The following is a 24,949-nucleotide window of genomic DNA, read 5'->3' as shown; positions in this document are numbered from 1 at the left end:
ACAACAGCTGTGCGTCCCCTTCACCAAGAAAGTAGGCCGCCTCACTTCAATCTTTGAACCAAGGGGGCGGGAGTTCGACAAGGTTGGGAGGAGGGAGAGGAGTCAGAGCTTTCTGAGTTGGTAGTCGCAGACGCAGGCCCCCCCGCTCAAAGGCAAGTTCCAAGATTCTGATGAAGTATGTATGTCGGCGCAACGGAGGCTGAGTGTGGTCGGCGGCGTCCGAAGAAGTACGATGCATGTTTGTTGGTCGTCGACTGTTGATTACTACAAGGTATCGGGTCGCACTTCTGGTCCCAGAGACCAAGCTAGCTAGGATGTAACCTGCCAGGAATGAAAGCCACGCAGTACCAAGTGAGTGGTTCGTTCGACCTCGGATAAGATAAGAAGCGCTCGTGACTGGAGGATGGAACCGTCGGTCGCTTGTTGAGTGACATTTCCAGAAGCCCGAATCCCCCACACGCAACGCGCATAGCGGGGAGCCGGTACGTGCCCTGTTTGACCAGGATGCCAAGGGGAAGCCTGGACCAATAGGAAACCTAAGATTACTCACGGGTGGGGTCAATCCGTGCACCCCGCGGAGGTCGTCACGCCCAGTATTGCCTTCCGGGATTGGCCGAACGAGGGGAGCGGCGATGGTCCCGCGAGCCAGCGATGCAGGAGTCACTTAACTTTTCGCCCACACGCAGGTGCCCCCGGCTTTTCCCCTTCCCACCGTGCCACCAACATTCCCCTTCTAGCCGACGCGCACACTCTGTCTCCTCCCCATGCTCTCCCACCCCTTTTCCACATCCAGTTTGGCGGGCCACAAGTAAATCGACGTCAGGATACATCTCTCTCGCGAAGCCCGTGGCCGAGGACTCGCCTGCCCCTCAGCATTTGCGACTGACCCGACGTCGACTCGACACAACCAGGGCATGCCCACAGCACTCCGACCCTCGCCGTAGATGACCGTACATACATACGCATATAACCAAACCTCCTCCATCCATCTATCCCGCCCGTATCCCGCGTTCCCCGAACCAACAACTGTCTGTTTGCCTGCTTGCCTGCGTGCCTGCGTTTGCGCTGCACCTCCACGCCCATCGCTTGTTTCCAACGTCTCGACGATCGAAAACCCGGACGCATGATCGAGGCTGTTCCTCCACTCTCCCACCGCCGTATCACCAGCGATAGCAACGCACTTTCCTCGTGACGATTTCCCTCTGGATTATTTCAGTCGGCAAACGCTAGCAAGCCTGATCGATTTTTTGCTACGGCTTTTTATTTTCTCTTCCCCGTGCGAAACCGTCTTGTACCGCAAGCTTGGACGTTCTGCCCCAGCATCGACCCGGCTCGGGCACGGGTGACAGACTGAACCCCAGCAACCTGAAAGACCATCATACTGGGAGTATAGGGGTTCCCAAACGCAGTGTTAGGTTTAACCCTTCCACAAATAGGAATACACCCTTACGTCAAAACACGAACGTCTCCCCTCTTTCCTCGAATAACAATATCGCTACTTTCGCCTGCCCAACAACATCACCACACTGTGACGGAGGCCGCCACCATCACGGTCAGATAGAATCACGATGCCCTCCCAACGACCCTTCTTCCTTTCCACTTTCTTCGCCTCTTTCCGACAACAGTCCCCCTCTGCCGCGACACTTTCGTCACAACAGCCCAACAAGCATTCCACTCAAGCGTCCTCGTCCTCGTCCTATACAACTCAGTCCGCCGCATCAGCGCCCCGGGCCATCTCGTCAAATGCACCGTCAAGTAGCGCCGGCAACGGCGGCAGTGCGAACTCAGCGACGCGCTCGTCCGCGGGGGTCGTGAACCAATACCCACTACATTCTCCGCGTGGAGGCGTTCCCATTCCCGGCGGCCCGAATCGACGGCGCGGGAGCGACAGCAGCAGCGAAGGGTTCCGCGACGTGCTGGGTGCCGACAAATGGTACATCGGTGGACGGACCGCCGCTGGCGAGGAGAAATTCTTCAAGCTCGGCACCATCCGGAGGGTACGCAGTAACGACCGCCTCAGTTTGGATCGACTGAGTTTATAGAAAACCGTCATGCCCTTCGCGGGAACGTAAGATGGTTGCAAGAATGAACAGACATGAAGGGGGGCGTTGGGAATCACATGAGTACATAGGTGGCACAAGGGAAACAGCATCACAACAAATAACCTCAAATGACACATCCGGAAGGGAGACATCAAATCCACAAGGATTACGGAAGTCGACGGCGTTTGGAACTCATGATTCTCTTTTATCGAAACAAACAGGAACCCGACAAGGGGTAGAGCACATAAAGTGCAACAGAAAAGCTTTAAGTTGAGAAAGTCATAACTGTGAACGAACGTCTCGGTTCAGGTTATATATCTTATATTTGTCTCTACACTTCACATATTTTGTGACTCTCCTTCAACAAAGCCTGGTGGTTACGTGGCGCGGTAAAGGAACCAGTTACCACATGAAGCGTTGCATCCTACCATTCTCCAGGACTCTGCCATCCTCAGACCTCCACATATACGGCTTAGCAAGGAAGATGTACATGGTCACCGCGTTGATCAGCATGAACCACAGCGTCTCCAGTATGAGTCGGACGTCAAAGTTCTTGCCGAACCTAACGAGGGATCCCAGCCCCGGGAGATGCTCAAGCTTGGTTAGGCCCGGGTGCGTGACGGCGTGATCGTGGAGTCTCCACGCCGGGACGAGAATGCGCCAGAAGACCCAGGGGAGGATAAAGTAACGCGGCTCTACGAGGGGCGCCGTCATCAGAGACAAGGTCGTGGCAAGGAGGAGAAGAATGGCGGTGGAGGTGGCGGGGGGCTCTGTGCTCTGCGAGGTCGGGTCGGCAAGGGTGACAATGGCCAAGGGGTCGTAGCGACCCTTTCCTCCCTTCTCGTCGCCGGGCGCGGTGGCTTCGGTTTCCTCAGCGGGCTCCGTCGCAGGCGGCTTCTCCGCGAGCGCCCGGAGAGTCGAGCTGAATGGATTGTTCTCAAAGGGGCCTGGGCGGAAGGTAGTGTACCTCCCCGAGCAGTCCTCTGTGTGGTCTGACAAGAACCCGCCCTGGCCGCAGCCGCTTAGGGCGTCCCAGCAAAGCCAGCGGGCGACGGTGTAGGGGACGACGAGGTAGTATCGGAACAGGCCGGGACGGCGGATTGTGTACCGGAAGACGTAAAACATGTAGTGCCTGTTGTCGGCCAGAGTAAATGGGTGGATGATGGTGTTGAAGCGGACGACGGCTAGGGTAATGAGGACAAGGAGAGGGGTGAGGACGAGATGGTAGAACTTGGATTGGACGAGGAATTGGAGAGCATTCAGAATGGGCGAGCTTGCAAGAGAGTCTGTCGATGGAAACCCTGCTAGGTTGGTTGATTCTTGGGGACGGATCTTTTGCTTCTTGGACGAGCCGATCCGGGAAGAGTCAGTCAGCAGGTGCTTGCGGTCCGGCACCGAGGGGCCAGATCCCACGGGCTTGGGGGCGGCCTTCCTGAAGAGTGCGCTGGCGACACCACGGACGAAACGAAGAACGTGGATGACGGAAGGGAGGAAGAGCGGAAAGGAGAAAAAGGCGAAAAGGGGCCAGATGTAGAGTATCTGGGCTAGATGAAGCGTCGCGACGTGGTTGGACTTGTCACCTGTCGGGAGTTAGAGTCGGATAGACCGAGACCTGCGGGAGTCAACAAACCTAATACTACGCCGCCGTTCCAGTACACGAAACCGGCGAAGAGAGCCATGATGGTGATGTGCGGGTAGACTTTCCGCAGGATGCGTAGAGGGTTCGCCAGCGTTGCGATGCTGATGCTCAGGGCAGAGAAGAAGAGATCTGGAGACAGTCAGCAGAGAGCGTCAATAGGAGGAGAAGGGGGCCAACCATCTGGCCATGCAGTGTTGAGGGGCGGGTCATGGACATCACCGATAGAGTATCTCCAGGCGTAGAATCTGACATACTCCCCCAGGGTCGCCATGCTAGCTTTCGGTACGGGCGGGGGGCGTAGAGCCTTGACGGCCGCTACGGCCTCCAGACCGCCCATGTATACGACGACCCAGAAGACGTTCGTCTGTCTCATGATGAGGGTGAAGACACCGAGGACAATGGTCGACCAATCGCTCAACAACGAGCTCCTCTCCTCGCGCACTCGGCGGAGGTGATGGTAGTAAGCCACCAGCACGGACAGCGTCGAGACAACATCTGTGTAATACAGACCCGAGAAGAAGAAGAGAACAGGGAAAAGGGAGATGTTCCAACCTAGGTGGATCGAGTAGAAGGAAAGCACGGCGGGCGGCGCCGGGGACTGGCCATCGGGGCGGCGGGTCTCGAGGAGGTGGCGACAGTGCGTTGCGAGGATGCCGACGCCAAGAACGGCAATAATGTTGACACCGCGGAGGTCAAGAATGGAGCACTCGGGTCTCATCATCACCTGGAGGTAGTACTTGGAAAGGATGTATCTGGAGGGGGCTCGTCAGTTTCGCAGGTTCCGTGGGCTTTGGGAGAGAGGAGTTAAGGATGACTTACAGCCCGGGAGGCGTGGTGATTTTGTCGTCCCACTCATCCCACCGTCCCTGACAGAACTTTTGGGCTTGAGGAATGTGAAAAACCTCATCCTATACGTGTGTCAGTGTCTTGAATTCTGGATTGCAAGAGAGCGGATGAGTTAACCAAGTACGGCTTGTCGACATGGGCCATGACGTTGCTGCACCAGATCCAGCCAAAGATGAAGATAATGATATATGACACCCGCATGAGTACGTCGTAGACCTTATTCGTCTTCGGACCTGAAGGGTCAGGGTTTGGCATCTTCGGGGTAATGAGCCATAGCAGCGTGTAGAGAATGACAACAGATAGGATGTTGAGACCGTCGACGAAAGCTTCGACTGCCTTCATGCTGATCAAGGCGCCCAGAAGGGCAGGGTTGTAGAGGAACGACTGGATATGGTATGAGACCTGCAGGTGATGATTTAGTTGAGGTCGAATGAGACTTTGGGCAAGGAAAGGAAATCGGTTGAAAAGAATGGACGCGGAAAATGGTTGTGAACCCTGAAAAGAAAACTAGGCGAACAAACTCCTGCAGTGATGGCCCCCTTTCACGCTGGTAAGTGAAGTGTGAGAAAGTGAACAGTTCGCCAAATGCCTGTGAGTGAGCAGTCATGCGCACTCGCACTGTCCACGCACGGTGTTCGTTTCTTTCCTTCATGAGCATGGATTGGGTACAAACCACGCATGGGGTCATCTAACTTTGGCTTCTTTCTCTTTCTTTCTTTTTTTAATTATCTTCTTCTTGCTGCTTACTCAAACAGATTTTAAACTTCCCTCACATGAAGATATAGGGAGAGCATATACTATCAATGTCACTGAGTTAAAACAAACGCCGGCTGAAGTTCGAGAGTCTATTGTTATCTTTTATACAAGCCCCGAAGGAAGCACAATCCTCAATCTCACAACTCCAAGTCTGCAATGCTGCAAATCCAACCCAATTCTGGTAGAGCACGCCCAGGCCGAGTCGAGGATTTAGAAAGGCTGTCATCACCACGTTAGCATATTCGCCCCATATTTCTCCCTCGCGAGGAATACATACGTTGTCAGAGGGAGGGATCTCCTTCACGTAGATCTGGCCAATGACGGGAATCTTCTGCACAAGGGGTCAGCAAACAGCCCGGCCAGTCTTCAGAGCAGGGATGTGGTTTGTCGCACCATGAGGATGTCACGCTGGATTCTGGGAATGCCAGAGGCGAAGAAGAGGGCGCCAATGCCGGCAGCAGCGCCGAAGCCGGCAGCACGGGCTCCGCTATTGTCAATCGTCAGCTTAGTCTTTTGGCAGTCGCGATTGTCCACATCTCGATCAATCGGTGGTCCGGCTTCCCTCCTGTCCCGCTGTCCTGCACCGAACGGCATTCCGTCCAGCAGTGGCCCAAACCCAAAACGTCCTCCACCCTGCGAAAATGACCATATTCGCAATCGCTGGCTTGATTCCGGAAAGCGACTCACAACTTCACGGCCTGGGAAACGGTCCAGCCGCCAACATTGGGCACCTTGTGGTACCTAAAGCCGTTCAGTCAGTCCATCATGTCATCGTATATGTGCCCCGGGCTCGTTCGTCTCTTCGTTGCATTCGTATCCTGGTGTTTCGTTGGGACGACGGTATGAGGAAAGTAAGATCGCGGGAAAAGTCGAAGACGTACTTGGGACCGAACTTGCTGCGGTAGGTAGGGTACTGAATACCGGCCTGATCAGATGAGTTGTGTCAGTTTTGGGCCATGCAGAAAAATACTTTCGAAGCCAGATGAGATGTGTGCTCTAGGCATTTTTCAGTCGTGACGTACGGGAGAAGACATCTTGAATGTGGTGGTCGTGCGAACGAACTGGGGGATTCAATTGCAGATGCAAAGAGGGAGCGCCGTGAAAGAATGGTGATGTTGCGCGAGTTTGTCGGCGGGAAAAGCCGGCCGGATTTCCAATGCGCCTCAGGCTACGGGCTGCGAGCAAACATTGAAACCTGCAACCAATCAACGTGCGATATGTGGTGGGTCCTACCTGCGGTTTAGCGGAACTACGAGCGAACCATGCTCAGCCTTGCACCCCAATTCCTATCCTCCGCACCATCATCAGCTTGACCAGCAGCGTCGGCTGATTTCAGGAACCCTCTCGAGGTAAACATGGATAAGGTTATTGATACGCGCTTCGAGCGCGTTGAGAAGGCTCTTGCCACTCTCATCGAGTCAGTTTCCAAATATCACCCGCACCCGAAGCAGGCATTGGACCTGTACGAGGCCGACAATGATCTCGCAAAGGGGCTCGACGAGGGTATGCACCAAGCTCACGGAAGCTTTCCTGTGATCGAGCTAATGTTCACACCCGCGTAGTCCAAACCCACCAGAACAATCACATTCGCTTGCAGCAGCTCCGAGCCACTACTTCCTCCCTCGATACCCAGATCCGAGAGACCCTTCAGAGCCTGGCGACGACCCGTAAGGACATAACCACCACTCAGATCACCGTCTACCCGGACGGACCCAAGTACCCTGTCAAGTATGACGAGCTCCTAAACTACGCCCGCCGAATCAGCAAGACCACGCTGCCGCCTGCCGCTCTCATCAACGGCGGCGGTCTCACGAGCGGCGGAGGCACCCCAGGCCCGGACCTGAATGCAAGCATGACGACCAACCCCAACACCCCGGGCGCCAACGGCTTCCAAAGCCAACCCGTCAGCGCTGTCCCGACACCGAGCCAGAGCCAGACCCCCGGCCCTTCGGGCGCGCCCAACAGTAGCCCCTTGCAGGACGCCCTCCAGGGCACCCAGCAGACGGCCGCGACGAGCGGCGCGACGTCCTTGCCCGACGGCCTGCGGAACCACCTCAACCCGCACTTCAACGCGAGCTTCATCCCCTGGCCCAACGAATTCCAGATCCGCAGCGGAGCCATGGCCGTCTACCAGGACCTGTCGGACAAGGGCATTGACCCGCGGGGCTATGACCCACAGCAGATCGCCGAGGCGAAGCGCAAGGAGGAAGAGGAGCGCAGGGCCCGCGAGGAGCAAGAGAAGCTCGAGAACGAGCGGAAGGATAGGGAGTACCGGGAGAAGATGGAGAAGATTCGCCGCGAGCAGCAGGAGGCGTACCGGCGCGACAGCGTTGCCGCTAGCGCGGGTGCCTCGACGGCCGGGAAGAGCAAGCAGTTCCAGTTCACTAGTCTCATGGACGATGACGATGATGATGAATAGTAGTCGGCGAGCCGGCTCATTTATACTATGTATACGCTTCACTAGGAGGCACATTTCCAGTCAGTTGCAACGGGCGCTGTTTTTCTCTTTTTGCTGAAACGGTTCATTTTTCGTCTACCGACCCATGCTGTCTACCATCTCACAAGAGAGCCGACCCATTTAGCGTATTTCCCATCAGCTAGGCTGTGCAAGAGCGTCTCGTCAAGAATACAATACAACGCTGGTGCAGGCTAAAGGTGTGAGTACTTTTTACAAAGAATATTCGTACAGGTGCGCGATCCAGACGCCACATGCTAACGCCCAAATGTAAGGCTGTTTAATCAATCTTAATCGAGGCGTAAATCTTCCTCACAAACCACCAACTGGCGAAGTATCCAATGGATCCTGTAAAGAGTTTGTCAGCGGGGGTTCAAACAGGACCTGGCAGGGAGAGGCTTACCCGTGAGGATAAAGAACAAGAAGGAAATGAGCGCGCTGTAGCCGATATAGAGTATGGTGCCGGCCAGGTTGCTGAGGTTCAGCTTGGTGAACAGGTACAAGAGGCAGTTGAGGAAGATGTAACCGCCGCTCATGCCTGCGGCGAGGAACGAGCGCCATTGCCAGTTGTAGTTCTCGGAGCACAAGAGGAAGTACACTAGCAGGATGGTTACTGCGGCCGTTGTGACGATCATGAGACCGTACGAGAGGAATAGGAAACCGAACATGTAGTAGATTCGGCTGAACCAGACGGAGCTCATGATGAAGTAAAGCTCGACAAAGATGGCGCCAAAAGGCAGGAGGCCAACGATGAGCATACTGGGGATCGGCTTGAGGTACGTCGTGGAAGGGGGGATCTGGCGGGGGATCTGGTTGGTCCTGACAGGCGGCTCGACCACGGGGGCACGGAAACCCATCCAAGACCCGGCAAAAGATAGGGGCACCGAGAGAATGAACCAGATGGCAATAATAACCAGCATGGTGGTGAAGGGTACGGCGCCAGAAGATTCCTTCGCCCAGAGGACGAGGTCCAGGAGGAAGAAAGCCCCAAAAACAATGCTCGGTACCAAGATCGGGGTCAACGCAATATTCACCTTCCACTTCTCACCCTGGAGTGACTTGTACGTTCTCGCAGAAACGTAGCCGCCAACGAAGCCCAGCAAGGTGTAAAGGAGAAGGATAATCGTTCCGAGCGACCCGCGGTTGGAGGGTGACAGGAAACCGAGCAGAGCGAAGCAGATTGTGAATCCGGTCATAACAAAAAGCTGAACGCCATTTCCGAGGAGCACTGACAGGAGCAGAGGGTTCGATGGGTTGCGGAAAACGTCGCCGTGGACCAATTTCCATCCAGAATCCTCCTGGACACCGTCTTCCAGGGCCGAGGTACCCGAGAGATCATCCAAGTTGATCTGGTCCAAGCGGTTGTACCTGGCGATGTCTTTCTTCAGGGTCTTGACCAGGATGGACATGACGGTGAGTATCAGAATGATAACAATGATGGCAGTGTCAATAAGCCAGAACCAGTGGATCTTGGGGTCGAAGACATGCAAGTACTTGTCCCAGCGCGTGGCCCAAGCCGTCTTAGACTCGACCCAGTTTACCGAGTACGAGAACTTGACTTCCTTCTCGGTGCCGTCCTCCCCGAAAATAATAGGTTCCACCTTGCTGGTGCAGTCCGGTGAGCCCGGGTAGGCACGCGAGCTCGGCTCGACCACAACACCAACAACGCGCAATTGCGACTCGTCACCGTTAACCGGGTGGTACTCAATGTTGATATCGTAATGGTTGTTGAAGATGATGTTGCCGTTCTCGTCGTCGCCGCCAATCAGGAACCCGGGGTTGTAGAAAGTCGTGTTCGTGAAGTCATCGTAAATCTGCTGCCCAGCAGGCAAGCCGTCCACCAGCCAATTCAAGCTATAGCCTTGTTCAATGCGACGCTTCACGAATCCGACGGCGGCCGGGGGGTATTTCTGAGCGCACAGGGACTTGCACTCCTCGTTGACCCTCATCTTGAGTTCGAACGGAGATGTCATGATGCGATCACCGAACAGAATGCTGCCCAAGCTTTCCGACACATATTCAGGGCGGGGCGTAGGCTCGCAGAACTTGAAGCCAGGGTGGTAGTAGTCGTACGAATCGATCGCATGTAATCGGGAGTCGGATGGAGCGGCAACGGGCTTGATGCTGTTGACGTAGAGGGGAACGAGGTCGCCCTTCTTGTATGATGTCGGCGCAACACCTGGGAGGTAAAATGCGGACGCCAACTGGGGAATGGCTAGCAGCGAGGCGAGCACCGCCGATGAAGGCGCCATATCTCTTAGTTGCATCTTGTTTGATTTGCTGTACCTCTTTCATGCGTCTGTCATCAGCCTTGGCACAACACGGAGGAGAGGTGCCGTCCAGAAAAACAATAGCGAAAAAATTGAAACAGCCGGGAATGACTCCCAGAGTCGCAATTACATACCCGTGGATGTGTGAGGTAGGTAGCGCGAAGGGACTTATAGCTGGTGGATCATCCGAATTCCTGCTGCACCTGACAAGGCGTAGTAGCAAACGGTGCAAGAAGAAGATCGAGAGCTGTCGATCGTGCTGGGCAGAAGCAGAGTTGTTGCTTCAAGATGGACAGATTACCAGTCAACTTTAGATGTCTCAGGACCGTTAAACTTTCTCGTCCTCAAGCAGAGCTCCTGCTCCCACGAACAACTGTCCCAAACCTGGCTTAGTCATCCCAGGCACGTCACCCCTAGGACCTGGACTAAGCTGCATTCTCGGACCATTGTCATTCCGGAAGCTCATACCTGAGGTACTAGAGTTGCTGGCAGATGCGCTGACAGGACAGGGGCTCAGCAACATGGATCCTAGCCTCTGAGGGGACCCACTGACGCCGCCGTACCTGGTCCCGCATTTCGCAGATCCCTTTGGCGGTTGGTCGCAAAGAAAAATTTCCTGGATCGAACGCGCGCCTCTGTTCCGCTACGACCTCCAATTTTCATCCAGCACCAACAAAAAACACATAAAAAAACACTGCCAGGTTTATCATGGCGGCGCCAAGCACTCTGCCAGCTCTGCTGGATTCACTGACGCAGTCATTGACAACGTCACTGGACGCTGCACCCAAGACTTCGATTGCACCTCCCGAGAACGGAATTTCTCTGCTCGACACCAAGAACGAACTTCTGCTCTCTTACCTGCAGAACCTCGTCTTCTTGATTCTTCTCAAGCTACGCAACGCCAAGATCCAGTCCAACCGCAATGGAAACGCCGACGACACCACAGAGACGGTCGTCAAGAAGCTCGTAGAGCTGAGGCTATACCTCGAGAAGGGTGTCCGCCCTCTCGAGGACAAGTTACGATACCAGATTGAGAAGATCCTTCGTGCTGCCGACGACGCTGAACGCCACGCCCACGCTGTGAAGGCTGCCGAGGGTGCTGGCTCGGGCGAATCTGGATCCGACGATGATTCCGGTAGCGACGAGGACGAGGATGAGGACGAGGAACTGAAGGCAGCCCACCTGCAAGCCCGACCAGACGCCTTTGTACGACCGGCTGCTGCATCTGCTGTAGTTGCCACTGCTCAAAAGGATGGTGTTTACAAACCGCCAAGGATCGCACCTACGGTCATGCCCTCGGAGCGCCGGGAGAAGACAGACCGTCGGCCGCTCAAGTCTGCCACCATGGATGAGTTTATCGAGCACGAAATGTCGACGGCACCGATCGCGGAACCCAGTATCGGCACAACCATTGTCAACGGCGGTCGCAGGATGAAGACGGCGGCAGACCGCAAGACGGAAGAGGAGCGTCGCGAGTACGAAGAAACCAACTTCGTCCGCCTCCCCACACAGAGCAAGAAGGCAAAGGCGCAGGAGGCGGCAAGGACGGGTCGCAGCGGTCGCATGCAGTTCGGCGGAGAAGAATGGAGGGATCTGGGCGAAGGTGTCGATCGCATCAACAGACTCACCGCGCGCAAGAGTGGTGGCGGCACCCGCGACCTGCTCGACAAGAGCCGAAAGCGTGGCAGAGAGACGACGGACGGACCAAGGGGCAGTGGGCAGATGGAGATGGGCGAGAGATTCCAAAAGAAGGCTAAGATGTTGGAGGCGGGCAGACGCGATAGAGGCAAGCGATAGACGGAGATGCAAATACCCCCTTGAAAAGTAGACGGAGCATCAGCGCTTAGTGTAGAAGCGAGAGAGGATGTGCCGAGATGCCAAGAGCCGAGTGCGGCTCAGCCAACCCAACCATATTTCCACAACACATCGCCATTGTGTGCTCGCTGTGATGCAGTGTACTCCTCGTGTGATCATAATTGATTCTTGTCATTATTTCCCTTTCTGATAAATACTTTTACTCTTCTTTTTCAATTCATCGTCTTCAATGTTTTCCCATACCGTTGACGGAGTCCCATGCTGGAGTGGGATGGATGCCAATCGGATCGGCCAGGAACTCGTCTCATTCAAGGCCCGATGGAACGAACATTGACTCTTTGGCGTTAGCTCTTCGGCTCTAATAGGCACCTACCAGTCAGTGATGTAGGTAGGCCAACCCACCCACCTACCGCACCAAAGCCCTGTCTGTATCAAGCACTTTTTTCGGCCTTGGTTCTCTGCTGTACAATATGCCCCTATATTATAGAACGACAAAGTGATGTCACCAATGGGCTTTTGCAGCCCTCTTTCCATATGCCTAGAACTTGCACATGGTTTTTCGACCATCAGAGAACGATAAAGGCACTAACTAAGGTAGGTACATCCTATAACCCCAGGTCGCGGGTCGGGTCCGCACCAGTTTTGTGTCGATGAGACGTGTAGCCCCCGTCCTCGTCTTCACATGCTTCAGTACCGTGTTTCAACAGGTCGTGGTGTCCCTGGCGTTCCTAGTGACGTCAACAGTACACAATCGGGTGGGCCTGTTCGCCGGGCGTCTCACCTTTCGCACCTTACCTTGTCAAGTATTCGTGCATACCTACCTAAGTCTGCCTACCTATTTTAGTTTAGCAAATAGCGCCCAGGGGTATTAGGGAAGGAGAAGGAGGGGAGCGTACTGCGCTCACATGCCGGTCGAGCTGCCCAAAGCTCCCGGAGCTTCCTAGGCTTGTGTTTGAGAGGAGCACCCCCCCTAGTAGGTAGGAAGGCACTTTCTCGTGCAAACATTCCCGTACTCGTTGATATAGCTGGCTGCCCTCTCCTCTCCCTTTCTTCCCGTCGTGAGCTTTTTGATTCTTCTCCAATTTCTACCGCAGAGCCATCCGACCGACTGCTGTGCTTCTGCACCGCACACCTCTACTTCAAAACCCAAACCCAGGCCTGTGGCCTACTCGCAATCATGCCTTCCGAATCCCGCGTCGAGAACCCCTTCTTTCATCCCTTCCTCTTCATCTTCCAGCTCTGGCAATGGTTTGCCGACAAGATCTTCTCGCCCACGCCACCGGAGCCGAGCACACGCCTGAGTCGGCCCAAGGTCGCCGTCATCGGAGCTGGTATCACTGGCGTTACCTCCGCCGCCCATTGCATTGGGCATGGCTTCGATGTCGTCATCTTCGAGGCTGGTAGCCGCGAGAACCTTGGCGGCATCTGGAGCGTAATGTCCCTTTTTGGAACGATCCTGCTAGATGTGCTGCCTGCTGACAGCAACTACAGAAAGTGAACAACTCTTCGAGCCTGCAAATCCACTCAATGATGTTCCGTTTTCATCCCTCGGTCAAGTGGGAGCGCGGATACCCGGACAGACAACAGATTCTTAGCCAGGTGAAGCAGCTTTGGCACAAATACGGCCTGGAAACCCGCACCAAGTTCAACACGCCCGTCGAGAAGGTCTATCAGGATGAGAAGGGCAGATGGGTTATCAACAACACCGCCAATGGCCACTTTGAAGGCATCATCGCCGCCGTCGGGACCTGTGCTGAACCCAAGATGCCCCGTCTGCCGGGTATCGAGGACTTCAAGGGTCACGTCTACCACTCCAGCCAGCTGACCGGGTATGTCCACTTTTGGAATTCTTATCAAACATCCTGATGCTAACAGCTGTATAGAAAGAACGCCAAGGGCAAGAAGATGGTTGTCATCGGCGGCGGCGCCAGTGCTGTCGAAGCCTTGGAGTTTGCCGTGGATGAGGAGGCCGAGAAAACTTATATTCTGTCTCGCAGTGACAAGTGGATTATTCCCCGCAACCCGATTGTGAACATGCTCCTCGCCATGAATATCTTGGGTCAAGAAACCCGCTTATCATGGATCCCCGAGACTCTATTGCGAAAGCTTTTCTATCGAGACCTTCAGGAGATTGCCCCCCATGACAAGGGAATCTACATGGACACGCCGATGGTTAACAGCCACGTCATGGACACTATTCGATCCGGCCGTGCCGAGTGGATTCGATGCGACATTGAAGGCTTTACTGCAGACGGTGTCATTGTCAACAAACGCGCGCAGGGCGTCCCCAAGGGAGGGCCCGGCAGAAGACAGGTTGTGCCTGCGGACATCATCGTCATGGCCACTGGCTACAAGCGTCCCTCCTTGGACTTCCTTCCTGATGACTGTTTCAATGAGCCGTATCAGCCCCCCAACTGGTACCTCCAGACTTTCCCCCCTTCCCATCCCTCCATCTCTGCTATCAATTGGTGAGCAACTCTCTGTCCCGAAATCAAAACAGTCAGCTCTAACATACCACAGCACATACGTTTCAGCCATTGGAACCGTCGGTAACTGGCACATCGGTATCTACACCAGGATTCTCCTCATGTTCCTCATTGATCCCATGACAAGACCGCATCCGTTCTGGATGAAGGCCTGGATTGAGATGACCAAGCTTCTCAAATCCGCTTCTCCTACAGGTGCTTTTGACTTCTTTACTTACCTTGAGCTCATCTGGTGGTTTGCCTTCAGCGTCACTTTCAACCCGTTCCGATGGAAGTGGGCCTTCTTCGTCTTCTTTGGCTTGGGCTTTATGCTACCCAAGAGAGTCGTCGAGATCGAGAGTCGTATCCGCAACGGGATGGGCTTTCAGGATGAGGTCGGTCGCGACGTTGGACACAGCATCTGACGATTTCCAGTGTCTACTGAATGTTATCACGCAAAGCTTAACGACTGGTATGAAATTGTTTCTCAACAAGGAGCGAGGGTGGAATCCGCTCTATTTCAGCCGCCCCATAGCTGATGTTAGCCGGCGCGATGTCTCATATTGCCTGTTTCTCAAAAACCCCACATGTGAAAGCTATTACGAATCATTGAGAGCTTTAGAACAAATGAGACATGTTACGATCAATGTGGAATCCTTTTCCTCGTCTCTAACCTAATTTGGCCGTTTTACCCATCTTCTAGATCAAGTGCATATATCACTGTGATAGTCAATATCGCCATTCCCATCGCTTCAGATCCAGGGTATCGTGCTGCTGAAGGCTAGGAAACTTGGCAAACTTTGATACTTCTCCTAGTTGGCTGGCGACGTATCCGTTGATGCTTGCGTTCTTCAACCTTACCCCGTTTTCTAGGGCTTAGTCGCTGATGATGAAAGGAGCCAATAGCTTTAACTTGTCGGAAGTACTGGTCTTACATGTCCGCAAGGGGTGCCGCCATGCGCCTGGATATCGGGAGAGACACACGCCCGGGGTTTCCTAAGTCGGTCTAGTGTACCGTTCGGCATGTCCGGTTCAGTCGGCTGCGTGCAAGCCACGAGAGCCATTCCAGCTTCCATCGAGGGATCTGCGTCCCCTACAGTACGGGATTGATCGTTGCCGCAGTTCATACTAATCTAGCTCCCTGATCGTGATAGTACTCCGCAGGCCGAAATCAAACTGTCGCCGTTCCCAGGAGTTGCATCCGGATCTAATCACCAAAAGTAAGGTAGTATCTACGATTCAAGTGCCGGCCTTGAACGGTTCCATCAACGCCTGCTGCTCACTGCCACATGCGAGGCCCAATATCTGGACCATGCATTCTAGCCATCCGCTAGTGATGAGCGTGGTGGTATGAAGCCTTCATTAACACGTATCTTGAGATTTACCTCCAATTCTAACATCCAACTCTCCTAGATTTGACAGCGGGGTTGCCCTAAATCAAGACATGGTTGGGAATATCAGACAATTCGTTCCCCGCGCACTGCAAACTTGTCTCTGTTCAGGTCTATCTTTCTGGGGGCGTTCTCTACGGGGCAGCTTTGCATTGTTCTGATGTGCGAATTTCTACCACTTCAGCCAAGCTAGATACCCTTACTCATGCCCCGTTCGACGCGAGCGTGTTCAGCAGAATGCGAGTTTGCGAGCCCCTCCAGTCAGGGATGAGCTTTGGAAGCCTATGTCTCAACGAAGAATCAGAGATCGTTATCTTGGCAAGATTCGGAGATCGCCCTCAATGGTCATAATACGAAGAGTTGGCTCTCCAAGGCCTTTATGATAAAGTTGTAAATCTTGCCTTTATAAATTGGAACCTGGACTCCGAGAAGTCAAGTGTGGAAAACAGCATCAAACTCCTGATCATGCTTGGATTTCGCAAAAACCCATTGAGTGTGTTGCCAAACCCCCCTTTCTATTGATTCGATTTTCTGTTGGAGAACTGCAACTGAAGTTTCATCGACTTAACATAGGCCGGCGGAAGCGTACCTCAACTTCCTCGTCGCTCCAGTCTCTAGCCTCAGACGTTGCCGAGTCCATCGAAAACATAACCCCCGCCCCTGATACTAAGATGTCTGTTTATACACCAGCCAATCAGCCATCGCTGGTCAGACATTCCATCAAGGAGGAGCCTGATGCTTCTCAGGCCGAGGAGATCGTCATCAGCGATACCTCTCGGTCGTCCTCCATCAGCTTGGACGCTCTGACGATGGTCGCCTCCAACGAAGCACACATGTCTTATAAGATTGTACGGGTCATCGACACCGCCAGGCGCATCCAGAAGAAGTTGGTGCGCGAGGTCGAGGAAGTTTCCCATCAACACTTTCAGAGCATCGATCTCGAGGCTTACCTTGCCTATATTGCCGACGAGCGTCTGGTTCACATGCCCCCAAAGGGAAGCCAATGGGACCGCGTGTTGAAGTCAGCCGAATTCTTCGGTTTTCAGCTTGACGGATACTCTCGCCACATCCAGTCTTTTATCGAGGGTTGTACCCTGGTTCGAGACACGGCTTTGGCCACTTGCCATCTGTTGCTGGAGGTAGGTCACAGCTCAACCCGACCTCTCATAGTACCGCCCTAACGCCCTTTGATAGCTCGGCCATGACCAGGCTCAAGCTTTGGAGCCGACGTTCAATGCCCTCTACGAGCTTGGCCTACTGCTCGGCCATGCCGTTAGACTCAAAGGCATGTTCACTGCGAGTGATGCCATTCGCTATGAGCTCAGCTGCATCTTCGACAGCGTGGTCTGCCTCGTCGGAGACGTTGCTATTCATTACCGAACACGTATTAGCAGTGTCTCCAGCGGGTCGGTCAGTTTTGATTTTGACGCTCAGTTTGGTTCGCAAGTCACCAAGATCTGGACCCAGAGGGAGCATCTTTTCAATCACATGTGGCAACACAAACTTGGTAGCAAAAACCGTCGTCTTGACATTACCACCCTGCGTCGACACCTGCTCCCCACAAGGGAGTCAGTGAAGTCGCATGTCTATGGCCGTGTCGCCGATCGAAAACTGCGGGTCGACGGCACATGCGAATGGCTCTCCCGTGACCTACACGACTTCCTTGGCAGCGACAAAGACATATTCACCGTCACTGGAGGTGAGGGCTGTGGCAAAAGCATACTTGCTACATGGATGAGAGAAAGACTGGAACGTCCCATCAACCGTACTCAGTACGAGACCATCTCTTACACATTCTGTGAGCAGAAAGACGAAACGTTACCCAAAAAGGTCAGCTTCACTAATATTATCTTAGCAGCTGAAATCCCTTCGGAGGATACCTCCATCGCTTTCCTGAAGAGCCTTCTCTCCCAGCTTCTCGAGATTAACGTCGGGGATGTTTCACTCTTTGAGAAACTTGAAGCAATCTTTGAGCATACATCTCCTCACCATAACAACGAAAAGCTCGAGTCGGACCTATGGGCGGCTCTTGATTTGAGCCTGACTTCTATTAACAACAAAAGGGTTAATCTGGTCCTCGTCGTTGACGGTCTGGATGAAGTCTTGGGCGGCGCGGCCAAGGCAGAAGAGCTTCACAAGCGCCTTCACACTAGCATCGGCAAACTCCAGCTGATCCAGGCCGTCACTCTCTCACGACCCGTATCCCACCTTGGCGGCAGCCACTGCAAGCATTTGGTCATCACGCCAGATCACGTCCGTGATGATATTGAGCTCTATCTCGCCAACAGGCTTAGCAAAAACGACTGCTTCATGTCCCAAAATTCGGACGCCAGACGGGCCTTGGTGAAGCAGATTGCCGATCTGGCTAGGGGTTCATTCCTGTTCGCATACCTCTGTAGACAGCTGTTCGCAGCAGTCTCGAACTTTGGTACTTTTGTGGGCATAATCACCAAATGCAATTCCGACATCAAGGCTGTCATCGGGGAGCTCATGAAAAAGGTTAACTTCAAGGAGAAGCATGGGGAAAGCAAGATCTACAACCTCCTCACCTTTTTGGTCGCCGCAGAACGCCCCTTCACGGTTGGCGAGATGACTGATCTCCTGGGCGTATCTTTGTCTACTCGCGCCGTTTCCTCTGACGCCGATGTTATGAGCACTGTGCGCGACACACAGGGTCTTGTTGTGGTCCGCCGTGGAACACTCCGATTCAAGCACTCTACCATCAGGAAGTATATCCAGGGTCTCTGTGGATCAACCCTGATGTCTATTCGCGACTCCCATCGCCACCTTACCATGGCCCTCCTCCTCTTCGCCAAGAAAAGGTTCACTCACAATTGCGAGCCGTCATTGGAGCTAGTGGCCGAGGAATTCTTCCAGGAGGTCTTCCAGGCCTGCCACATCGTCAACTACATGATGCGTCATTGGATTTCTCACTTCCGGTCGTCGTCCTTGTGTGGTCAAAACGGCACGATAAGCCTGACCTCGGAGTTCAAAGAAGTCTTCCCTGACTCAACCTTTTTCTCCATGCTAGAATGGCACTACTGGCAAACTCAGTACGACATCCAGGAAACTATTGATATGCATAACCTGAGTCTCCGTATTCGGCATACGTGTCTCGGCGAGAAGAGCATGCCCTACCTCCAGAGCCTCATCACCTTGGCAAGCCTTCATCGGCGACGGGCGGAATGGGAGATCGCCTCCGAGCTTTTCTACAAGGCCTCAAATCTCGGCCGGAACATTCTATACAAGTTTAGCCCGCTTGTGGTTTCCTGCACCAACTTGTTCCTTGCGTGCACCGAGACCCTTTCGTTTACTAAGCGGACAACCACAGCCACCCATCGTGAGGAGATGATCAAGTTCATGATCGAAATCTCGAAGAACAAGCAGGGTGGTCGCAGTGACGCTGTTATCAAGTGGTACAAGGCTCTCGCCAGCCTCTATATTGAGATTAAGGAGGAACAGGCCGCGATGTCCATCTACAAGGATCTTCATATCATCGTCATCGCTCGATTCGGCAAAGGCTCCAAACTTGCTGAAGAAATTTCAGATATGACTATTGTTCTCAAGGCAGGAAACAAGAAGGGTGTCGAGATTGACCATTTGGGTGTTATTTTTGGGACCACCGAAGAGCTTTCCCTCGCCGATGTCCGTTGCATCAAGATCCTTGTCAGCTTGGCTCGCGACTACGAGGCCAAGGGGTATCTCGTCCAGGCGGAGAGGCTTTACGTCAGCATTTGGCGGGGCATCCTCGAGGCTTGCCGTACGAAGGCCACGACGGAGCTTCATGTTGAGAAGATCAGCATCGTTCTTGAGTACATTCATTTCCTCAAGCGCATAAAGCGGAACGAAGAAGCCTGTAACATCATTATCTGTGTCTGGTCAGAGTACGAAAACCAGCGCTTTGAGTCCGAGACCATCATGATTCGTCTCAAGGAGCTTGGTGTTATCGCTAGGTCTTTTGGGATACTCAGCGTGTCCATGAACATTCTGAAGAAGGTTTGGGGCTTCTTCAAGGACAGAAAGACAGTTGAGAGCGAGGAGGCCATCTCCACCACCACTATCATCACAGAGGTCGTCGAAGAAATCACCGAGACCATCGTCGAGACGAAGACGTCCGTCACAATAGTCGAGACCGTTACCCGCGAGATTTGGGAGACCAATTATCAGCGCTGCCGCCATGGCAAGACCGACCGGCAGTTTTTCAAGTCCTGTCTGGCCATGGTCAACCTCTACCTCAAACTTGAGAATTGGGCTGAGGCCGAGGCCGTAATTCGCAAGACTCTTGAAATAACATGGAAGAGCGTCTTGTCTGTCGACTACACTATGACCATTCAGGGCGAATTCATATCCGAGCGCGTAAGAGTCGCTCAGCGACTCGCTATGTGCTACCACCGCCAGAGGCAGTTTGAAAGAGCGGACGAGATTTATCTCCGCATTTACAATGCCTGCTTCTTTAATTTGAAAGTCGAAAATCTCTTGATTCTTGAGTCTGCAGAGGCTCTCGTTCAGTTCTACGAGGATTTCCACCGCCACGAAAAGGTAATCGAAACCTACACCAAGCTCCTACAGCACTACCGGAAGCATCTGGGCGCCGGCCACAACATGACTGTCCAGGTTCTCTACAAGCTTGCTGCTGTCTACCACAAGCTAGGCCGCAAGGAGGCTTATGATTGTTACACCGAAATTGTAACAATCTTTTCAAAGGATGGCTGCTGCCACGGTAGTGCACTCGACGCAGCCATCGTCGTTCTCAACCACTACCACTCCGAGAAACGCTGGGCTGAGCTCCAGAAGATCTGTGTGACTCTGTGGACTACCTTTATCCATCATAACCGCGAGGTCAAGTTCACCCAAGAGATCGTTGAACTCATCTACGAGAGATACCGCTATGTCTTGGAGTTCCACGCCAAGGCAGAGTTCTCCGTCCGCTACAAGATCACAATCGAGTATCGCGAGACTGCTACCAAGATATTTGGCGCCTCAGCTGCCATTGTGATCAAGGCCTTGATCGCTCAGGCCAATCTTTGCGAAAGCTCCAGTGAACGCTGCCACGAGTCCATCACTATCTACGAGGAGATCATCAAGAAGTCAACGAATGTCAACATAGTTTCAGAAACGACTGTCAAGACGATCAAGAAGCGCTTGTCCAAGCTGTATGTTACCGTCATAACAACCAATAGGGTAACGACTACTACTACTATTGAACGCGCAATCGGAGTTAGTCTTGAGATATACGGACAGCTCAAGATTGAGTTTGGCTGGTGGCATGAGAAGACACTTTCCAAGCTGAAGGAAATCGTCTTGATGTACAAGAAGATTGGAAGCAAGGAGGCACACTCTTCTATCACTCAGATTCTTCAGCTCTCCATCATCGAGGTCATCACCAACGTCAGGGTCTCGGTGAACCTGCACGCTGCTGCCAAAACATTGGCGTCCATCTACATCTCTGCCGGCATGGTGCACCATGGCCAAGACCTCCTCCGCCAGCTGCGTTACCTCCTCCTTTTCCCTGGATTTGAGGGTGCTGAGCAGGGAATAAACATCAAGGTCTCTGGCCAGTCCAGCAAGGTCTACCTGGTGTTTCTCATCTCTTTCGAGCAGGCTTTGAACGGGGAGTCCAAGGCGGCCTATAGCTTTTCGGAGCTCATGGCGGACGTGCTTCTCGAGACGGTCCTCTACGAGCAATACATGTCTGTCATGTCAACAGTGACTGAATCCACCATGATTGAGACCATTATCGAGCCCGCGGCTCGCCTTCGTTACGTTTGGGAGTCGCGTGGCCGCAAAGGCTTCGTGTCGGTGCTGGACAAAAAGCTGTTTTCCCTTTTTACCGCAAGATATGGCAAATTCCTCGGAAGCCAGGACAGCAATGTCACATTTAGCTTCTATGAATCGTTGCTTACCGAGATTGGCAGCGGAATCGCGGCCGATACAGGAACCGCCGACATTGGTCTCATGTCCTGCAAAGCCGCCTACACGTCCGTCAGGCGACTCATGGTCCGGGAGAACGACTTTACCAAGGCCAATAGCGTTGCCAAGTGCGCATTCGAATTCGCCAGCTCCCAGCGGTTCTACCATCAGCGCAACTGTTACGTCTGGGGCTTCCGCTTGGCCGAGATTTTGGTTGGCATCAACGTGGACAGTTGGAAGACAGCCGACACAAAGCAAAAGGAAAACATGCTCACAACCAGTCGAAACGTCATCGAGAACGTTCTGGGTTCTCTTAAGGAGGACAAAATCGAGTTGGCCAGTCTCCGCTTCGAGGACATCTCCAGCTTGGTTTATCTTCTTGGTGAACAGAAGAAATGGAACGAGCTCGAGGTAAGCCCCCCCCTCCCTGCACGTGGGCTTCACGGTGAACTTTGACTAACCATGGCTTCAATAGACTATTCTAACCTCTCTTTGGAAGTCGAGAGAGGTACAGCGCAACTACGGTGACTGGACACCCGACGTTGTACTCACCATCGGCTCCTTTTTGGTAAACGCCCACGAGCTTGCCGATCACCTTGACCAAGCCATCAACCTGTGCGAAACCATTTACTACAACGTCCGTCAATCTCGTGGCGGTCTGGATCACTCGGCTCTCTACTTCGCCAACCGTCTCACTTACCTTCTCCGGCATGCCAGTCGCCTCCACGACGCTGGGCGCGTCCATCTAGATGTCGCATGCGACCTCGAGGAGCATCTCACAGCCACTCGCGGCGCAGACAAGGACGATCGTCTCCGCGCGGCAGCCGAGCTTCACCTTGACGGCATGCGGCGGTGCGGCTGGGCTACTCGTGGCGACGGCATGAAGAACACGCGGGAGATGCTCGAGCGGCTCAGGGGGTACGGGAGGCTGAGCGTGGCCCCCGTCGAGGAGTGGTCCGCGACGGATGAGAAGAAGGAGATGAGCCGGGCGTGGCCTGAACCGATCACTTGGAAACTCGGAAAGCCGGAGGCGGAGGTGGCAGCCCCAAAGAAGAGAGACTTGGTCAACCCTGCCAAGGAGAGGTGGGGCCGCCTGGGCTTCAGGCAGTTCGGATTTGAAGCTGTCTACTAAATACCAAGGTATAGGGAACTTGGCTGCCGAATTTGATCAACCGAGTTGAAAGGCCCCGGAAGTGGCTGTAAATTATGGAGGGCGCCTGAATCTGGGTTATCAGGGAATTTTGGGAACGATTATGAACCCCACACTTCGACCATCGCTGGTCCAGATTGCATTTCATTGAGTCTTGGTATTTGGCATTTAGTATTTCGAGTGAACTTAGTTTTTGATTCTAATCCTAATACGAAATACACAATCAGATCATGTTGTGAAGCTGGTATAGCTTTTGTGTGGCTTGTACCAGCGGTAAGCGCTACAGATGTGGATTATCAAAAGATAGACCCACATGACCAAGGGTATTTCTACCCGGAAATTTTCTCGTATGTAGACTTAGGAAGAACAGAAACTTCTCTCTCAATTAACCAGACGCTGTGGTTCATTACAGATCATCTTTCATTTCTTTTTGGAGCGCTCTGTGTTTATCCAGTCTGGTCGATAGTGGTCATCTATATCCGATTCTACTCAACCCATGGGCCACAATCTTCTGGCTGACTTGGGACTTTTATCAATGATGAATCAATTCGCTAACGCAGCCAGTATCAAACTCTATTCAAGACAAGAATATTTCTAGAGCCAAGAATTGTTGCGCTCAAATGTTGATTTACATGTAGCACTTGCGTATGTAGTATAGTCGATGTTATATGAATGGCATTGGCCAATGAGGGCAAAGAAGCACCAGCCGACAGATCCCGATCCGGAAGGAACCTCCAAAGACCCGCTCCCGGACCCGGCTGGATGGTGTACCACTCTGCATGGACGGCCAGCCAGGAATGAGATTTACTTCCTCCTTGCCCCGAGAAAAGTCGATGTCAATTGACATCGGTAGGTGCTAGGGGTAGGGTTGTAGAGTGGAAGATTGATGTATTGCCCAGTAATTGACGCAGAAGGCAGCTACATATATATGTGACCTGCGTGCCTGGCCTAGTATAGCAGTAGGTGACTTGTAGAGTTCAGAAATTATATTTTCTAGTCATTCGCATCAGGAGAGCCTGGACCATGCCAGTGTCCCGGAGGATCAATATGCTGGTACGCATTGTGAACACACCATGCCCAGCCACACTCCAACGAGCCCGTACTAACACCGCAAGGGTATCTACTCAGTTGCCTGCCCTGGACGTCACCCTCCGCCCACATGTTCGCATGGATGGGCAATTCGTAAGTCTTCGCTGCCCGTCTGGGCGCCTCACAACTGCAACGCAGATGAGCTCCGGGGGCCCCATTCTGCGACTCGCCCACCACCTTGCAGTCTTTGCAAGCTTCGGCGAGCCTGTAGCTGTCGGCAGTTTTGCATTAGCATACCTTGGAGGACCTGTTTACTATACAGAGTGTCAGAGTACTAACCTCATCACCTTTTGCCAGGTCAGCGTGCCCCCTCCTACATCGTTGAATGCAAGGCAGTTTTGCAATGGTAATTTTCTGACATGCTCGAACTCGCCGTTCTTCTTTCGGCAACAGCTGTACAACATCCACTCTTCACGGACCGATACTGCCTTGAGCCTCTCCTTGACGACGCGAGTGCCTTTGCAAGTTCCGCCAAAGGTTTCGTACCCGGGCTGATCCGTCACGCCCTTTCCAGCCATAAGATTGTTGAGCTTGTACAGGCATCCTTCACTCCAGCGGTCGTACCCAGGCGCATCTGGCTTGTCGCTTTGAGCGAGAACGAGAGTTGAAAACAAGAGGGTAAAAATACCGGTGGCGAGCATATTTAGGCTGACTTTTGGTATTCGGCCTGGTGTAAAATTGATCATGAAGTGAAAACGAATGTGAGAAGGGGATCGGGTAGAGGGGCCGCATATATAAGAGGTTGATGGCGGCTGAGAACCCTGAAGTTCAAACTTTCATGTACCCATGGATTACAGAACAATGTTTTATAGCCGCCAAAATCCACAAATCCGACGAGTATTAATTGTTCGCTCCTCCGCCGCAGTGGAGCTGTCACCCGAGTGGTTGTCTGCACCCTTGCTACCCTGAGATACCCTCCTATTGCCCATTATTCAAGCCCATCAGAGCCTGCTTTAGGTGGCGAAAGGTGACAAGGCTAGTGTTATGAGCGAATCTAGAACAACCCTAACAATCAACTTACCAACTCTCACATTTAACTTTGCGAGTAGCTTCACTTCCAGCTATCCAGCTTTGTGGCCAAAGTTGGATCGGTTGCCTACTTGATAAATATGTGGCCGGGT

At 53.3% G+C, this 24,949-nt stretch overlaps 9 protein-coding genes across 9 annotated transcripts; 5 read left to right on the top strand and 4 right to left on the bottom strand.

The window, feature by feature from the left end:
- Positions 1–1,568: 1,568 nt before the first annotated feature.
- Positions 1,569–2,072, top strand: LY79DRAFT_670917 (uncharacterized protein; the record flags this gene model as incomplete). Its single annotated transcript, XM_060563840.1, has 2 exons — positions 1,569–1,997; positions 2,043–2,072. The coding sequence occupies 2 exons, from the start codon at positions 1,569–1,571 to the stop codon at positions 2,070–2,072; spliced, it is 459 nt and encodes a 152-aa protein (XP_060412532.1).
- Positions 2,073–2,444: 372 nt separating this feature from the next.
- Positions 2,445–4,869, bottom strand: LY79DRAFT_591372 (DIE2/ALG10 family protein; the record flags this gene model as incomplete). Its single annotated transcript, XM_060561272.1, has 5 exons — positions 2,445–3,622; positions 3,673–3,810; positions 3,859–4,433; positions 4,501–4,589; positions 4,645–4,869. 5 exons carry the CDS (start codon positions 4,867–4,869, stop codon positions 2,445–2,447), a joined length of 2,205 nt encoding a protein of 734 aa, XP_060412531.1.
- Positions 4,870–5,264: 395 nt separating this feature from the next.
- LY79DRAFT_558223 (ubiquinol-cytochrome-c reductase complex subunit-domain-containing protein) lies at positions 5,265–6,398 on the bottom strand. Its single transcript, XM_060558161.1, has 6 exons — positions 6,306–6,398; positions 6,165–6,208; positions 5,971–6,024; positions 5,677–5,770; positions 5,561–5,614; positions 5,265–5,502 (listed from the first exon to the last, which is right to left on the bottom strand). Exons 1-6 carry the CDS (start codon positions 6,315–6,317, stop codon positions 5,494–5,496), a joined length of 267 nt encoding a protein of 88 aa, XP_060412530.1. The 5' UTR covers positions 6,318–6,398; the 3' UTR covers positions 5,265–5,493.
- Positions 6,399–6,638: 240 nt separating this feature from the next.
- On the top strand, positions 6,639–7,702 carry LY79DRAFT_518614 (vitamin-D-receptor interacting mediator subunit 4-domain-containing protein; the record flags this gene model as incomplete). Its single annotated transcript, XM_060555047.1, has 2 exons — positions 6,639–6,786; positions 6,846–7,702. The coding sequence occupies 2 exons, from the start codon at positions 6,639–6,641 to the stop codon at positions 7,700–7,702; spliced, it is 1,005 nt and encodes a 334-aa protein (XP_060412529.1).
- A 216-nt stretch (positions 7,703–7,918) lies between these two features.
- On the bottom strand, positions 7,919–10,373 carry LY79DRAFT_558218 (endomembrane protein 70). Its single transcript, XM_060558160.1, has 3 exons — positions 10,143–10,373; positions 8,015–10,026; positions 7,919–7,941 (listed from the first exon to the last, which is right to left on the bottom strand). The coding sequence occupies exon 2, from the start codon at positions 10,003–10,005 to the stop codon at positions 8,101–8,103; it is 1,905 nt and encodes a 634-aa protein (XP_060412528.1). The 5' UTR covers positions 10,006–10,026; positions 10,143–10,373; the 3' UTR covers positions 7,919–7,941; positions 8,015–8,100.
- A 269-nt stretch (positions 10,374–10,642) lies between these two features.
- Positions 10,643–12,005, top strand: LY79DRAFT_558216 (Sas10/Utp3/C1D family protein). The gene has a single exon (XM_060558159.1). It carries the CDS (start codon positions 10,717–10,719, stop codon positions 11,803–11,805), a length of 1,089 nt encoding a protein of 362 aa, XP_060412527.1. The 5' UTR covers positions 10,643–10,716; the 3' UTR covers positions 11,806–12,005.
- Positions 12,006–13,000: 995 nt separating this feature from the next.
- LY79DRAFT_518658 (monooxygenase) lies at positions 13,001–14,713 on the top strand (the record flags this gene model as incomplete). Its single annotated transcript, XM_060555054.1, has 4 exons — positions 13,001–13,255; positions 13,315–13,652; positions 13,707–14,291; positions 14,344–14,713. The coding sequence occupies 4 exons, from the start codon at positions 13,001–13,003 to the stop codon at positions 14,711–14,713; spliced, it is 1,548 nt and encodes a 515-aa protein (XP_060412526.1).
- Positions 14,714–16,350: 1,637 nt separating this feature from the next.
- On the top strand, positions 16,351–22,920 carry LY79DRAFT_634850 (uncharacterized protein; the record flags this gene model as incomplete). Its single annotated transcript, XM_060562243.1, has 4 exons — positions 16,351–16,818; positions 16,874–17,477; positions 17,535–22,000; positions 22,065–22,920. 4 exons carry the CDS (start codon positions 16,351–16,353, stop codon positions 22,719–22,721), a joined length of 6,195 nt encoding a protein of 2,064 aa, XP_060412525.1. The 3' UTR covers positions 22,722–22,920.
- Positions 22,921–23,732: 812 nt separating this feature from the next.
- Positions 23,733–24,469, bottom strand: LY79DRAFT_518636 (uncharacterized protein; the record flags this gene model as incomplete). Its single annotated transcript, XM_060555053.1, has 2 exons — positions 23,733–24,033; positions 24,108–24,469. The coding sequence occupies 2 exons, from the start codon at positions 24,467–24,469 to the stop codon at positions 23,733–23,735; spliced, it is 663 nt and encodes a 220-aa protein (XP_060412524.1).
- Between the last annotated feature and the right edge of the window lie 480 nt (positions 24,470–24,949).

Source organism: Colletotrichum navitas (assembly GCF_030913465.1).
Source record: "Colletotrichum navitas strain CBS 125086 chromosome Unknown LY79scaffold_43, whole genome shotgun sequence".
NCBI lineage: Eukaryota > Fungi > Ascomycota > Sordariomycetes > Glomerellales > Glomerellaceae > Colletotrichum > Colletotrichum navitas.
The sequence above is the reverse complement of the archived record's forward strand: the minus strand, read 5'-3'. Positions and strand labels throughout refer to the sequence as shown.

Excerpts from the sequence above, each read along its gene's own strand:
- LY79DRAFT_558216 (XM_060558159.1), top strand. The coding sequence starts at position 10,717 with ATGGCGGCGCCAAGCACTCTGCCAGCTCTGCTGGATTCACTGACGCAG.
- LY79DRAFT_558223 (XM_060558161.1), bottom strand. Across the intron at positions 5,771-5,970 it reads GTTTCCCAGGCCGTGAAGTT|CGGAGCCCGTGCTGCCGGCT; the intron begins GTGAGTCGCTTT and ends GATTGACAATAG. Across the intron at positions 5,615-5,676 it reads TCCAGCGTGACATCCTCATG|AAGATTCCCGTCATTGGCCA; the intron begins GTGCGACAAACC and ends CCCCTTGTGCAG.
- LY79DRAFT_558218 (XM_060558160.1), bottom strand. The coding sequence starts at position 10,005 with ATGCAACTAAGAGATATGGCGCCTTCATCGGCGGTGCTCGCCTCGCTG.